Source organism: Drosophila sulfurigaster, chromosome 2R, assembly GCF_023558435.1.
Source record: "Drosophila sulfurigaster albostrigata strain 15112-1811.04 chromosome 2R, ASM2355843v2, whole genome shotgun sequence".
NCBI lineage: Eukaryota > Metazoa > Arthropoda > Insecta > Diptera > Drosophilidae > Drosophila > Drosophila sulfurigaster.
The window spans coordinates 17,253,177-17,267,224 of record NC_084882.1 but is presented as its reverse complement, the minus strand read 5'-3'; the positions used below and the strand labels follow the sequence as shown (position 1 = coordinate 17,267,224).

At 41.8% G+C, this 14,048-nt stretch overlaps 3 protein-coding genes across 4 annotated transcripts; all 3 read right to left on the bottom strand.

Moving 5' to 3' along the window:
- Nucleotides 1-1,644: 1,644 nt before the first annotated feature.
- On the bottom strand, nucleotides 1,645-3,273 carry LOC133838285 (CAAX prenyl protease 1 homolog). Its single transcript, XM_062269349.1, has one exon. It carries the CDS (start codon nucleotides 3,169-3,171, stop codon nucleotides 1,711-1,713), a length of 1,461 nt encoding a protein of 486 aa, XP_062125333.1. The 5' UTR covers nucleotides 3,172-3,273; the 3' UTR covers nucleotides 1,645-1,710.
- A 1,481-nt stretch (nucleotides 3,274-4,754) lies between these two features.
- Nucleotides 4,755-11,134, bottom strand: LOC133837700 (ATP-dependent RNA helicase p62). Of its 2 annotated transcripts, none has more exons than XM_062268553.1 (5): nucleotides 10,656-11,134; nucleotides 7,988-9,103; nucleotides 7,688-7,926; nucleotides 5,326-5,504; nucleotides 4,755-5,259 (listed from the first exon to the last, which is right to left on the bottom strand). In XM_062268553.1, exons 1-5 carry the CDS (start codon nucleotides 11,117-11,119, stop codon nucleotides 5,041-5,043), a joined length of 2,217 nt encoding a protein of 738 aa, XP_062124537.1. In that variant the 5' UTR covers nucleotides 11,120-11,134; the 3' UTR covers nucleotides 4,755-5,040. The 2 variants fall into 2 exon arrangements, 1 of the variants encoding a protein (XP_062124537.1); XR_009893851.1 differs by lacking the exon at nucleotides 4,755-5,259 and adding an exon at nucleotides 5,834-7,133 and having other exon boundaries at nucleotides 5,325-5,504; nucleotides 10,656-11,092.
- Nucleotides 11,135-11,473: 339 nt separating this feature from the next.
- Nucleotides 11,474-12,954, bottom strand: LOC133837704 (hatching enzyme 1.2). Its single transcript, XM_062268557.1, has 2 exons — nucleotides 12,671-12,954; nucleotides 11,474-12,606 (listed from the first exon to the last, which is right to left on the bottom strand). Exons 1-2 carry the CDS (start codon nucleotides 12,816-12,818, stop codon nucleotides 11,801-11,803), a joined length of 954 nt encoding a protein of 317 aa, XP_062124541.1. The 5' UTR covers nucleotides 12,819-12,954; the 3' UTR covers nucleotides 11,474-11,800.
- Between the last annotated feature and the right edge of the window lie 1,094 nt (nucleotides 12,955-14,048).

The window sequence follows — 14,048 nt, the reverse complement described above, 5'->3', positions numbered from 1 at the left end:
CACACACACACACACACACACGCGTACACGCTTAAGCATACACGCACTCTAGACGCCCATAAATAAAGTATTTGATGTGCATGAAGTTAATGTCTTATTATGCCCAAGTTGTCAAAAACAAGCGGCCCTCATTCCAAGCAACAGCAGCAGCGGTATCGTTGCAAAGTAGTTAAACGCTCGCTTCCATCCTGGTTGTTAAAGCTCTGTGTGTTTGTTTGTGTGTGTGTGCGGGCGTTGAGAGGTGTATGTGTGTGTGTGTTTGTGTTGGATTTTATTAACTTGAACGCAATACTCACGATGGGCTGCTTGGATGAGCTCTGATTTTGGTTAAAGAGCAACCCGCGCCTGCTTAATGATAACAAACTCAGCACAAGTGATAACGCGTCAAATTACCAAAGCGTCTCCAGCTGCACATATGAAATGCGAGGGGCGAAGCGTGGGGGCGTGCCACGGATAGGTTTCCAGTGGCGTTGCGGGTGCTGTAAATACAATCAATGAATTTCAACTGGTTGTCTTGGCATCCCATAAACCCGGCCACTCATTTACTTCTTACTTTCTTCCCTTTATTTTTTTGTTGTTTTTTTTTTTTTTGTATTTGGGAAGCAATTGTCAGATTGCATGCGAGTGTGTCTACAAGTGTATGCTTACGTCTGCGTATGTGTGCGTGGGTGCGCTTATGTATGTGTGTGAGTGGTGAAAACGAAATTAGGCAAATTTAATGAATTTATGCTGGTGGCGTCTCTTTTGTAATCTGAGTGCGCGCGCAGCGATGTAAGTGACCTGCTTAGTCCTCGGTTAAGTGGCTTCGCTTCTAGGCATGCCACAGTCAGTGCAGAGAGAAGGAAACTGAAAGGGGGCACAATGAGGATTTTCTGCGAATGAGAATGCCATCTAGATATGTCTGTGTCTGTGTTGGTGTGTGTGCAGTGAGGAGGTTTTGCGGACTAACAGCAATTTGCCAGCAGTTGGCTTCGGTGGAAATGCTATAAACGGGATAAGTGTGTGTGCCACACTCACACACACACACACATACACATTCTAATGTTCTGTGGCTGCTTAATGCCGTTCCAAGAGACATTAAGTCGGATAACATTTGTGGCTGCGTTGAGTAGTATAATGATTGAGTTGTGATCACCTTTTAAGGCACAACATTTTCCAATAAACATTTCATGTATCAATCATAATGAACTCACGTTAAGTTGACGATTTCCCAGAAAAGAATAAAATTGAATCGTACTATTAAATTAATTGTGCTTAAAATGGGAAGCTAAATTTCATCACCTAGATTGGACATATACTGTGTGTATTATTTCTTTTGATTTCGCAATAATAATAATTTGAACATAAAACACAAATCTAATATTTTGGGAACACTTTCAAGAAACATTGTTTTAAATTTGTTATTAGATCTTGTTGAAAATAACGCAAAAGAAACACGAAAAACAAAATTCTGAATTGCATAAAAGCAACTCCCTCTAAAAAGAATGGAACTTTAACAAAATAGATAATTTTGATGTATTAAAAATATAAACTAAACTTATAACATTTAATAATGGTTGTAATAGATACATTTATTACTGTAAATAATGAATATTTAACTGACCACATATGAACAGAAAGCAAAGATAGTTAAAAATATATATTTTAAATAAACAGTTTATAAAATCACAAAGATATTCACTTAACAATTTTCTTATTTTCTTTAATATCCTAGACATTATTGACGTTCTGCAAGCGCAGCAGGTGCTTTATACGTTGCAGCGGCGATGGCTTCATGCGATGCCACATGAGATACCAAGGATCCACATAGGGAAACACACGGTTATCGATAACTAGTTTGAGCAGTGCCGAAATAAACGCTGAACTATATCCAATTTTATGAGTGTAAGCATCTGCAATAAACTCGAAGCGACGCATAAAGTAAAAGACAATCCAGTTGGTGATGGTCAAATACAGTGGCATCACATACTTATAGACCAGCCAATAGCCAATAATTGGAGGATAGAAGTTCTGAGGAAATCCCGCTGCCTCATACAACACCGTGTGTCTGTAGCAGGTACCGAATAAAATGAGATAGATGAGCAGCGTGGCATGTCCCAAAAAGAAGGTGATCCAAGCATGTTTATAGCGCCAATGAGAGAGCTGATGGGCTACATAGGCCACCACCTGATCATCCTTAAGACCCCGACCCACGTCATCGGGATGCAATTCGGACTCTGGTCGGCCTTGATTAAACAAGAGATTCTCGAGTATGACCACATGTTTGGTACACCAACAGCCAAAGGCAAAGACTGTCTCGTTTACGGTCTGAAATGTGCGTAAAACGTAAACGCGGTCGGACGGAAACTTGAATTGCTTCAGCACATCGGCGAGCGCATTGCTTAAAGCACCCGCTGGCAATTTGCTTCGCTTGCCTACACACCACATTCCATACAGATTGCAAACCAGCAAGGGGATCAGTGTCGTAACGAACAGGAAGCCCCAAATCCAAAGACTAAAGTACGTGCCGCCTTTCTCTTCGATTATCAAGAACACTAAAGTGAGTGGAAAAAGTCCCACCTGCAGCAGCACCACAAGCAGCGTGAAGGAGCACAGCAGTCCCACCAAAGGAATCGATTTGTCGTCACTTACTTCGTAGAAGGTGACCAGCACCAATTTGGTGTAGAATACCTGCGGCAGGCCACGCAGCATCATGTAGCAGGAGAAGAGACTGACATAGGCCAGACTCTGCCACACCAGATCGTCCACGATGCTGTAGCAGGTGATGATGGCGCGCCAGAGAAATGGAAGAACACCAAAGTACAACTCGATGCAACTGAATATCGCATCGAAAAGATACGACATTAGTTTCTGCTCCACGTTAAAGCTCTCTTCAGCTCTGGCCGCACGAAAGTCATCTGCCGTTAATGTTGCCTGCATTTGCCTTGGCACAGTCTTCGTCCACTGGGAGAGACGCAATTGTCGCCAGCAGAGATACATATGGAATAGGTTGCGTACTACGCACATCAAGACCAGAAGATGTCGCAGAAACACGGGATCATTCAGGCTAAGGGCGTCGGGCACCATGCGAAATCCGATTCCCGTGTACAAAATCTCCATTGGCTGACTTTGCATCGGGTATTGATACAAGGAATATCCCGAGTTACCACCCATCTTTGAGTTACCACCCATCTTTGCAAGCGAGTTAGAGTCTCAGATTAAAGGGACTTTATTTCGAAAAGCTATTTCAGAGTTTGCTTTTCTAGTTGTGCTCGAATGTACAGTACTTTTAAATAGCTTTCTACAGATTGGATAACATATGCTAATGCAGACAAACAAATCAATAACAATAAAAATCTCTTAAATTCATTTCTTACCTTATTATCCTTTACAACATTTTTAACCAATAAAATAAATAAAATATTATTTTTGTTTTTATTTTATTTATGAAGTTTTTCGATGACTAAATAAAATAAATTCATTTTTTGTGTTTGAATAATAAATCAGAATTTCTTATATTTTTTAAATGCATTCTTTTCTATAATTGACAAAAGATTTAAAATATATAATGAAGTTTATGTTTTTTTAATTGAAATGCTGTATCTATAGGTGAACGAGATCTATAATTCGAAATTCTTTTAAGGTAATGTTGTCATTAAAATTACAAAATAATTGTATTCCTTTTTCCTCAGTCCAATCGCAAAACTTGACATTGTTTAATATAGACATTGACAATACTCCATTGTGCTGCTGGGGTCCGTCTAATGGTCCACAAATCATGTCACCAGCAGACTTATTACCAACGTTTATCGACGTAATGGGGTAAGATGTGCAGTCACCGCCAGCCACAATACAAAACTTGTCATTCGAATTTTTGAACGTCTTGCGAAAAATGACCACCAAGTAACCCAGACTCTCAGACTCCTTGTCTACTAGGGGCAATGTCGCAAGTGAATTGGCTTCATTGCGTCTAAATGTGGTGTCCAACATCGACAGTTGCCGCCAGCGACAACCAAGCAAGTTTCTTATCTGGGGCGACTTCTGCCGCTGCCTTCACCTTCCCCTCTAGTCCTTCCCTTTGAAATTGAACTGACACTTTTCATGAAGGCTAAGAGTTACATTTAATGATGTCTGCAGAAATATTTTCTGTCAGCCCATTCAGCCTCACCATATTTAAGCCCCATTGATGCCATGACGCTCCACTGGCGCGTTAGAACCTCTAATGGTTAAGTGATGTTTGTTGTAACTCCCATGGTATGTGCTATGCCAGCCAGACAGAAAGTCAATGGCTTTAAATTTTAATTGAAACTTGCGACATGTCCTTGATTGAAAATGAAAAAAAGTCATGGTTTTGTTCATTGTAGGTATACACTCATTTATTTTCCAAAATATTAAATAAAAGGTGAGAAATTCTCTCCTTGCAAGTACATACAGATTTCTTTTGTATTATGAGTATAGTTTAGTTTGTTTTTTTTGTTGTTGTTGTGCCATAAAAAGTTATCCAAAAGTAAATTGAAGAGTTTTCAAACAAAGACCTACAAAGTCTTTCTTTTGCCAGCCTTTGCTCGTTGTCACCATCATCATCATTATTATGTTCAAAGGGAACGACGGGAATGATCCTTTGCTCTTTTTAATTTAGCCGTTTCTTCTTTCGCTTACACACGACGCGCTTCGATTCAGCTTCGGCATTTGTTTTAAGTGATATATATTGTATTAAATTAAAAGGATTATCACATCATATTTAAAAAATTGAATTGCGATCTAGTAAACAGTGATTTTTGTTATATAGATTTTAGTGTGGTTAATTGCTGCTGTGAAAAAACAGCGTCAAATAATTTACAATTACAATCTGATAACATAAAATGCTATGTTGAAAATTGATGGTAGTTTTTTTGTTTTTGAGTTGAAAATACATATAACCTGTAATGGGTTCTGATGTCTTTCAAATTGATGAAAGTTGTACGAAAACTTAATTGTACAATGACTTAAATTAACTTATAAAACTAGCGTCGCTTCTTTTGCTATTCAAATTAACTGATTCTAAGTAGGTTTTGGGTTAGCTTAATCGAAGCGCGTGTGTCTACCGCCGCCATCTCCGCCATTTCTGTTGCCAAAGCCACCGCCATCGCCGCCTCCGAATCCGCGACCGTTGCTCAGGCTGCCCTTCTTGAAGCCGCCGCCGCCAAAGCGACCGCCACCACCACCTCCATACCGGGAGCGTCCGCCGCCACCGTCGTAACGTGAGTTGCGGGCAAGATTCTCCAGGGCGGGATTGATTTCCTGCAATTAAGAAAATCAATTAATAAATATAATCAACTTTCACTACTATCGTTAATCAACTCATACTTGGTTAGCCTCTCTCAGCACATCAACCAGAGCCTTGGCCTGCTTGGCATTGTTTTTCGTGAAGAATGCGAAGGATGTGCCTTTGGTATTTGAACGTCCTGTGCGTCCAATGCGATGGATATAGTCCTCGCTGTTTTGTGGGTAGTCAAAGTTGATAACATACTTGATGCCATCGACGTCTGCATGTGGGAATAGAGAGTAAATATAGGTTAATACTTGATACTTAATATAAATCAACTTATTATAATCTCAAGAACAGTTTTTCAAATTGCCAAATGGTTTTTTCTTTGCTTTGTGCTCGTTGCAACAATTTTTAGCGTTTTTCCGAGATGTTTTACACTTTGAACACACTTGTCTTTTTTGATTCGCTTTTAGATAGTTTATATTAATATTTTTTGTACTTTTTTTTTGTTATATAGATTTGTTGTTTGGTTTTGTTTTGGGGTATTGTATTGTATTGTTTTTTTTTTTTTACGAAAAAAAGAAAATGTTTCAAAATGTACGTTACCTTCTTGGTGCTACAAATTGTTTCACTCAATTTCTCTCAATCAAAATCTCAAAGTTATGTGACGCCGCACAGCTCGTGATCCAAACTCTCCCCAAAAGGTCGCATGGCGAAGCGAGCGCGGCGAGAGTTTGTTGCATTGAGCCGCGTGCGCCTGCCTCATCTGAACTCGACTCGACTCATTTAGATCTGAGGGGGCCCAGGCCAACCGATATAACCGCATCCTCCTCCGCTCAGAAAGGGTGGAGGCGCGATTCATTTGTCGACCAGAGAACTTTTTAAGCAAGCGGCGTGTGTCCAGGATCAGTTGCCACCGACAATTACGACGGGCGATGGCGGCGCAGGCAGACGGGCGGGCAATGGCCGTGTCGGCCCAATTGGTAGCTAGGCACTCAGCATCAGCAGCAGCAGCAGCGACGGCGGCGACGACGACGCCGACGATGATATCGATACGATTACGACGACCACTAACACGAACCATGATGACCAGCAGCATCTGCTTCTTGAACCCACACACAGCTCTTGATCGAAAGCGTCCTCTGCTCCACATGCAACTCTTCTCAGCGTGCTTGGCGTGTGGTTGTGGCATAGCATGTGTGGGCGTGTGTGTGGTTGTGTTTCGTGTGCATGTGTGTGGACAGATGTTGTGGGTGGTGCGCCGCGCTTTGTGCTTCCTCAGGTTAACGCGCTCTGGGCAAGGATTATATTGAACCGCCCGCTGAATTGGTTTTTGTGTGTTTTATGTTGCTGTTGCTGCATGGCTGAAGTTTGTTGTTGTGTGCTTAGCAACCGGCCGGCCGGCCGACGATGTCAGCCTCCCAAGTTAGAGAGATGGTTTTTTTGCCTGCTTTGTAGCGCCGCCTTCAACTTTTTGGCTTTGATGCCGTCTTGTGACAAAACGTGACTTTGACCGTTTGCTTGTTTGTTTGCAGGTTGATTTGGTTGGTTGGTTTTCGATTTACTGTACAACACAATATTGAATGCTCTCTTTCTCAATTAGAAGTGCAGAGGCCACGTATGATGCATGATGTTGGGGATTTGTTAATCTCGTCTCGTATGCGAATTTCGTTTAGGTTGATCGCGCGTCCGTGCGGCAGCCAAGCGAACACGACTCGATCATGTCAACTGTATATTGTATATGTATATACCTTTTGCTCTTGATAAACTTCAACACATTTATCATTCATTCATTTAGTCAGTTTACTTTTAGAAGCAAAAGTCGCTCAAGTTACGAGTACAGGTATTATTGGAACTTGTCGATTGTCTTTTATCATCCTCCCCATCATACTACAATAAACGGCCTCTGTAAACGAGAAAGAAACGGAGGGGGGAAGAGACAAGAGAGAGAAAGAGGCAGAGAGAGACACACACACAAGACAAACGTGTGCAACAATATACAAAAGTTACATTAATTTTTTTCGTTTTTTGTTTTTTTTAAGGGTGGGCCGGGTCGGGAAGGGGTGCAAGGGTTGGGGCGGGGTAGGAATAAAAATTGATGTTGATTATTAAAGTTTGGCTTTTTGGACTTACGACTAAAAACTGTTTATATTTTTTTTTGCTGTATTATATTATTTTGTAACTGGTTTCGCACACGCTAATTTGTTCTTTACAACTAAATGCGGATGAGGTCGGGGATGGTAATTTGTATATAGGGATGTAAGTGTGTGTATAGGTGAATGTGATTATGTGTGTGAGTTACGTGCGTGTTAAGCAATGTTTATGGTATGAGAGAGAAATCCGAGTGTCTCTATTAAATGTGTGTTTGTGTGTGCTAATGGCAACAAGGTCTAAGCCACCGCATCAACAACTACTTATAAAAGTATTTAAAGGGCAGGGGATCGTCTAGCTGAAACTTACCCAAACCACGAGCAGCCACATCGGTGGCCACGAGAATGTTGGACTTGCCCGAGCGGAACTCGCGCAAAACAAAGTCACGCTCTGACTGTGATTTGTCGCCGTGAATGGCGCCACAGCGAACACCGAAGCTGCGAATGAAACGCACCAAGTTGTCCACGCGACGTTTTGTCTCAACGAATATGATGATTTTTCCAGGATTCTCGCTGGTGTCATAAATGTCCGAAAGCAGCGTCTTCAATCTATGGAAAAATAAAGTATAATAGTAAAAATGCATGTTGGGAATAATTAAATTCGACTTACTTGTCTTCCTTGCTGAATTCATCGCACACATCGACCACTTGGCGAATGTTGTGATTGGCCGAAAGCTCCAGCGAGCCAATGTTGATCTGAATGTAGTTGCCCAGGAAATCCTCGGCCAGTTGTTTCACCTCCTTGGGCCAGGTGGCACTCCACATGAGCGTCTGACGATCGGGACGAATCTGTGACACAATCTTGCGAATCTGGGGCTCGAAACCCATGTCCAACATGCGATCGGCCTCATCCAACACCAGGTAGGTGCAACGCTTCAGATTCGTGGAGCCCGCCGAGAGGAAATCAATGAGGCGACCGGGTGTGGCAATCACAATCTCACAGCCACGCTGCAGATCACGCATTTGACCGCCCTTCGGAGCGCCGCCAAAGACGCACGTGTTGCGCACATACGACGACGAACCGAACTCGGTGGCCACCTGCTGGATCTGTTGGGCCAGCTCGCGAGTCGGCGCCAGCACCAATGCGATGGGTCCATCGCCACGCTGCAGCGGCTGCTGGTTGTTGATGTGCACAATCGCGGGCAGAATGTAGCCCAGTGTCTTGCCTGAACCAGTCTTGGCAATACCCACAAAATTGGCACCACTCATGGCAATTGGCCAGCCCTGTGCCTGGATGGGTGTTGGCGACTTGTAGCCCTGTCGACGAATCTCCTTTACCACATAGTCGGGCAGATAAGCCTCCGAGAAGTCCTGAATGGGATTGGCCGCCTGGCCGCGCACTGTGATCTCGTGTTCATCGCGATAACGTTGCACTTCGTACGGTGAACGGTTGGCAACCGTGGGATGCTCCTGATAGAAGTTCTTCTTGAACGGTGTCAAATTGGAGAAGTCCACGGGGCGCATAGGCAAATCTTGGCTGTTGCCGCCACCGCGACGATCACCACCGAAGCCCCCACCGCCGCCGCCACCACCACCGCCAAAACGACCGCCACCGCCGCGATCATCGCGACGTTTTTCAATGCGACCATTGCGAACACCGTGGTAGTCACCGCCACCGCCGCCAAAACGACCGCCACCGCCACCTCCTCCGCCGCCACCACGACGATCGTCATCGCGGTCGCGTCCGCCACGTGAGCCGGAACCAAAGTCGCGGTCGTGAGGTGCCCTGTTAAAAAGTGAAAAAAATGCGAAATATAATTAATTGTACATTCAATACAATGCATATAAATTAAGTTACACTATAAGCTCATCACCAAAAATTCAAATAACAGATAATTGCATAATATTTTAAAGTATATTTTCAATTTAATTGTGGATAACATTTAAACTGACAGCTAAGCGCGCACCTTGATCTTCGACGCATGCTGTTCGTTGGGCTAACGAATTGCAACTGACTGGCAACGCCAAACAAGCTGACAATCAAAGCGGATGGAGAACGCTAAAGAGGGAGGGAGATGGCAATACAACCGCAATAAACTTAAATAAAACTAATTGCGTGTTAAGGAAATTAAATAAATTTCGAATAATGCAAACAGTAAGGCAAATTTGATTGACAGCAACATGCAATGGCAACATATATCTCCAATGTAAACATACACTCACACACATATTTAAAGAGAATAAATCCGCCCCACAATTGCTCAAACTAAACAACTCGGCACCTGGCAGTGGCAGCCAAAACACAAATGTTACAGCTCTGACATTAATCAATTATACATACAAATGTATATATTGTATATCTGTACTCTTAATGCGAGAAAGAGTGCAGCCCATAAAATAGCTTGCCAGCTAGCGAAAACAACAACAAAAATTGGGTTGTTCCTCCCTTTATTTTTGGTAGGTAGCAGCAGAAGCAGCAACAGACACGCTAACTTGGCCAACTGACAGAATGAAACGCTGAACGTTTTATTAGACAGCAAATGTCTTGCCTTTAGTTCGACCACCACACGCTTGCTGCCTCTCTCCCGCTCGCACACACACATACATAGGCATCTGTATGTGTGCTTGTCTCTCTACCTGTCGCGCTTTGACATGCAAAAAAGGCAAATCGTGCGCAAACACGACACACGACATACAGTCAACGGGCGGACAGACTCTCATAATCAATTGGCGTCATTTGACATTTTAAACTAACAAAATGCTGCAGCCAGAGAAGGACAGAGCACCCACAAAACCCAGGCAAAATCGTGGGCGAAGCACAAACTATGCTACAAACTGTTATACGTAGTATACACGAGGCGACCGAAGAAGCACGCGAAAATGCCGCCAAGCAAACACATATACATACAAACACACACATGTACTAGCACGCTGTGTCTGCGTGTTCGTGTTTAGGGCATACAGACAAATTAAAATGCTATAAAAAAGCAAACGAAGTAAAGACACGTTTCACAAATCAAGCCAATTCTTTTTATGACGTACGCTGTAGTTCCCCTCCCCCTCTTTTCATTTTATTAGTTGTTACAACAACATCGATAACAGAAAAAGTAAGAAATTAACCCCACAACGTCTGTGTTTTATGCTTTCTCTTCGTCGTCGTTTGTAACTCTCCATTAATTACTCATCGTTGTGCTGTTTCAAGGCATACAGAAATTTACGAATGCTCAGATCAAAGCGTAGGCAAGAAAATGGCGACGGAAAAAAACCAACTACACAAAATCACACACACGCGCGCTTAAGTCTAGTAATTTGTTTTTTATTTTCTTTGCTTTACTTACATTATTCCTTCAATTTTGATTTCCTCTGAATTGTCTTCTGGGTCAATAAAAAGCGATTTCCTTGTGCTTCTTCTGGACACAGTAGTCTGCCTGTCTGCTGGGAATGGCTCGTTGTTGCTGACTGCTTTAGACGTTTCGAGTCGAGTCGACGACAAATGAAACGCACGCTGTGTCTGTAACTGCTGTGAAGAGCAACTAAGTAATATTCTAGATGTTGCTGACTCCTTGTTCTTAAGCCGGCTCCCTTGGAACTGTTGTGGTTGTTCTCCGCAGTACAAAGCAAAACTGCTGCTGCTGGTTGTTCTGTTGGTCAAGCAAAAAAGAAAATGGCGACGTTGCGTTATACATTTTTCCACGCTACTGTTGCTGCTTGGTGAAATCAATAAGTTCCGCCAGCTGCAAATGGGCTGCTGTACAGCCATTTCGTATGATTTTCGCGACACATATTGCACTAATTTTAACATTATTAACTTAAATAAGAATACTTTTGTAAATAATTTAATTTTTTTACTAAATATTACACAAAACTCGTGCAGTCTAATGCGCGCGTGTTCTTACCTAACCTCGTCCAAAGTGGAAATGAACCAGTGCTGCGCGACTTCAAGTTCAATTCAAAATATATACTATTTAATGCCATAATATCTGGTTACACTATACAATTGTGTGTTGGTATTTTCTGCCAATGTGTTTATAGGTATACCGGTTTGAATAGATTGTTGCTTGGTTATGTATAAAATATAAACAATTCGAAGGCACTTATAAACCTGATTAAAAATAAAAATAAAAGAAGTTAATATTCAAAAATACAAACATGTTATTGATAATGAAATACTCTTCAACCATTTGTTAGTATGTTGACACTCACAACATTGGAAAATACCAGGATTGGTCACACTGTAAATATGCAAAGCGTATAAATATACTAGCGACTTTCTATGTACTTGTGCGCTTTGAACGACAGTTGGCGCCATCTTTCGGAAACAAAACAAACAAATCAAATATACCGCGCATGGAAGATTGACAACGCTTAGCGATCTGGCAACTTCAACACATTGTGAAAGGCAAAAGTAACGATTGTTTTGACATATAGTTTATTAATTTAGTAAATCAATATGATTCAAATAAGAATAAATACGACATAACACCTACAAACCAAGTAAGTGACAAAAGCTTTTGTACATTTTGGCACGTCTCCCCTCCAAGCAGCCATACAAGTCGTTAATCTTGAGACAATCAATTTTACTGATCGTCTTTCGCTGTCCAATTCGCACACCCGGCTGCAGCGGCGTCATTGTCGGTTTCTCGCCCTTCTTCTTGCTAAAATAGAATTCGCCGTAATGCATCACCGAATTGTAATCGTAATCGAATGTGTATTTGCCGCGTTTCCGCGACACGAGTTTGAAATTTTTCTTAAATCGCGGCACAATATTGTCCCAGTGTATTTTAACATAATTATCACGATCAGCGCGCGACTGTTCGTGATAAATGCCAATCGCATGCATCAGCTCATGCATAATGCGTCCCTCGCTGCTAAAGCAATGCGCACTCGTCTCATCCGGTCGCTGCAGCGCCACAACCTGCTCCCCACCACGCTTGCCCACATACGACCAACAGCCTTGGGGCCCCTCCTCGGGCGGTTCGATCAGCAGATAATCCTCCACCTCACCATCGTAGGGCACAAATCGTATGCAGGTGAGTGAATTAAATGTTTTCAAAGCGCGCACAATCGCATCCCGTTCCTGGTCCACGTATCGCGGACTGATCTCGAAGGGAATTGTGCCATTTGGCCACAGACGTTTGGGATGTCGCATAGGATTAACCCCCAGGCGGAGGGAGATGTAGGTGTAGGGATCTATAGCGATGTCGCCCTGAAAGAGGCGTGGCATCGTCTCGGGATCATCGATGCCCAGATCATCGTTGCCAATATCCGGTCCAAAGGGATCGTATTCGTCTGCAAGCGAGATAACGGATCTTAAGATTGGATTACTATTGAGTAGTCGTATATTGGGTCTAACCTGATGTCAGACTGGTGAATTCGTGCTCGAATAAATCCACACCAGCCGGATAATGGGGATGACTTTCTCTGCCGGATGGCGGTAAACTTAGCACTGTATTGGCCAAGATCGATAGCAATATCAGAGGCCATCTTAATAGTTTGCACATTATAAATAGTTTCAATTTAATCAAGTGTTATAATAGATTTTGAATTTGCTTTGCGGTTAGAGCGTGTTTTTTATCCACTACGCCATGTCGAGAAAAACCGAACCGAATCGCTGCACATAAAAACGTCAACTAAACCCGCTAACAAGTAACAGCTAAAGTGGCAGCGGTTTATTTTTTTGAGAGCGACTATCGTCTTACATTGCGACTTGGCTAGCTTGTATTTAATTTATGCAAAATGTGCGAAAATGAAAACTAAATAAATGTTGGTCATGATGGCAGATGGAGATGGAGGTGGAAGTGGAAGTGGAGTCGAGTTGGTATCGATGTCGTTATCGCTGTTGTTGTCGCTGTCGAATCTAACAGCTGCTCCATCGCGTCGACTGTGCGCTCACATGTCCCACTGGGCGCTCTCGTAATTTAATGCCGCAATGGAAAAAAGCGATGAGCAAGTGAATGGCCCACGTTTCTTATACTCTTCTCTTGAGCATAACTGAATGAACAGTTCATTTGCGCGTCTAATTGAAATATATTATTTTATGTTAATAATAATCTATTTTGATTTGAGATGAGGCCTAATATATATATGTCTATCAATTATATATCAATTTCGTTATATATTTGTCTTTATTTTGTTTCTTAGAAATTACTTTATGAACTTTAGTAATATTTATTGTTGATAAGATAAATAATTTGATTGAAAATGCTTTCAAATTTTGTTTCTTTAAATAGTTCGATGGGTTTTTAGTTACTTTGCTTAGGCGATAAGTAAGGGAGCTACAGTTCTTATTCACAGTTTTTTTAGTAAAATCTATTACTTAATAAACGGATTATAATAGACTTTAGGATTCTGTTTCTAACAACTTTCAAATGGTTTTAGGTACTTGCTTAAATTGTCTTTTTTTGAATTTCCTAAATAAGCCTACGACGATTAAGTTCAATTTATTTATTATTAACTCATAGATCATTCCCTCTATATTCAATGAAATAATCTACTACTTATTTTCAGAACTTTTTTCTGTTAGGTAATTTAGTTCTGTGAATTATTGAGTAATGCAGATACAATGTTTATGAAGTTTACTTAATAAACTTGTTAATTTATATTTATTGAATTCTCTCGTCAAATAAATCCCGTTTATTGGGGGAAGAGAGTATTAGCACTTCGGCTTAGGAGAGATTTGTAGCTTTGTTTGTTGCTATTGTCGTTGGTCAGGTTTACGTTTTAATGTTATA

Coding starts and splice junctions, on each gene's coding strand:
- LOC133838285 (XM_062269349.1), bottom strand. CDS start 3,171: ATGGGTGGTAACTCAAAGATGGGTGGTAACTCGGGATATTCCTTGTAT.
- LOC133837700 (XM_062268553.1), bottom strand. CDS start 11,119: ATGTTAAAATTAGTGCAATATGTGTCGCGAAAATCATACGAAATGGCT. Junction 9,104..10,655: donor ATCAAAATTGAAGGAATAAT/GTAAGTAAAGCA, acceptor ACTTTTTAACAG/GGCACCTCACGACCGCGACT. Junction 5,260..5,325: donor TGCTGAGAGAGGCTAACCAA/GTATGAGTTGAT, acceptor TCTTAATTGCAG/GAAATCAATCCCGCCCTGGA.
- LOC133837704 (XM_062268557.1), bottom strand. CDS start 12,818: ATGTGCAAACTATTAAGATGGCCTCTGATATTGCTATCGATCTTGGCC. Junction 12,607..12,670: donor ATTCACCAGTCTGACATCAG/GTTAGACCCAAT, acceptor TCTCGCTTGCAG/ACGAATACGATCCCTTTGGA.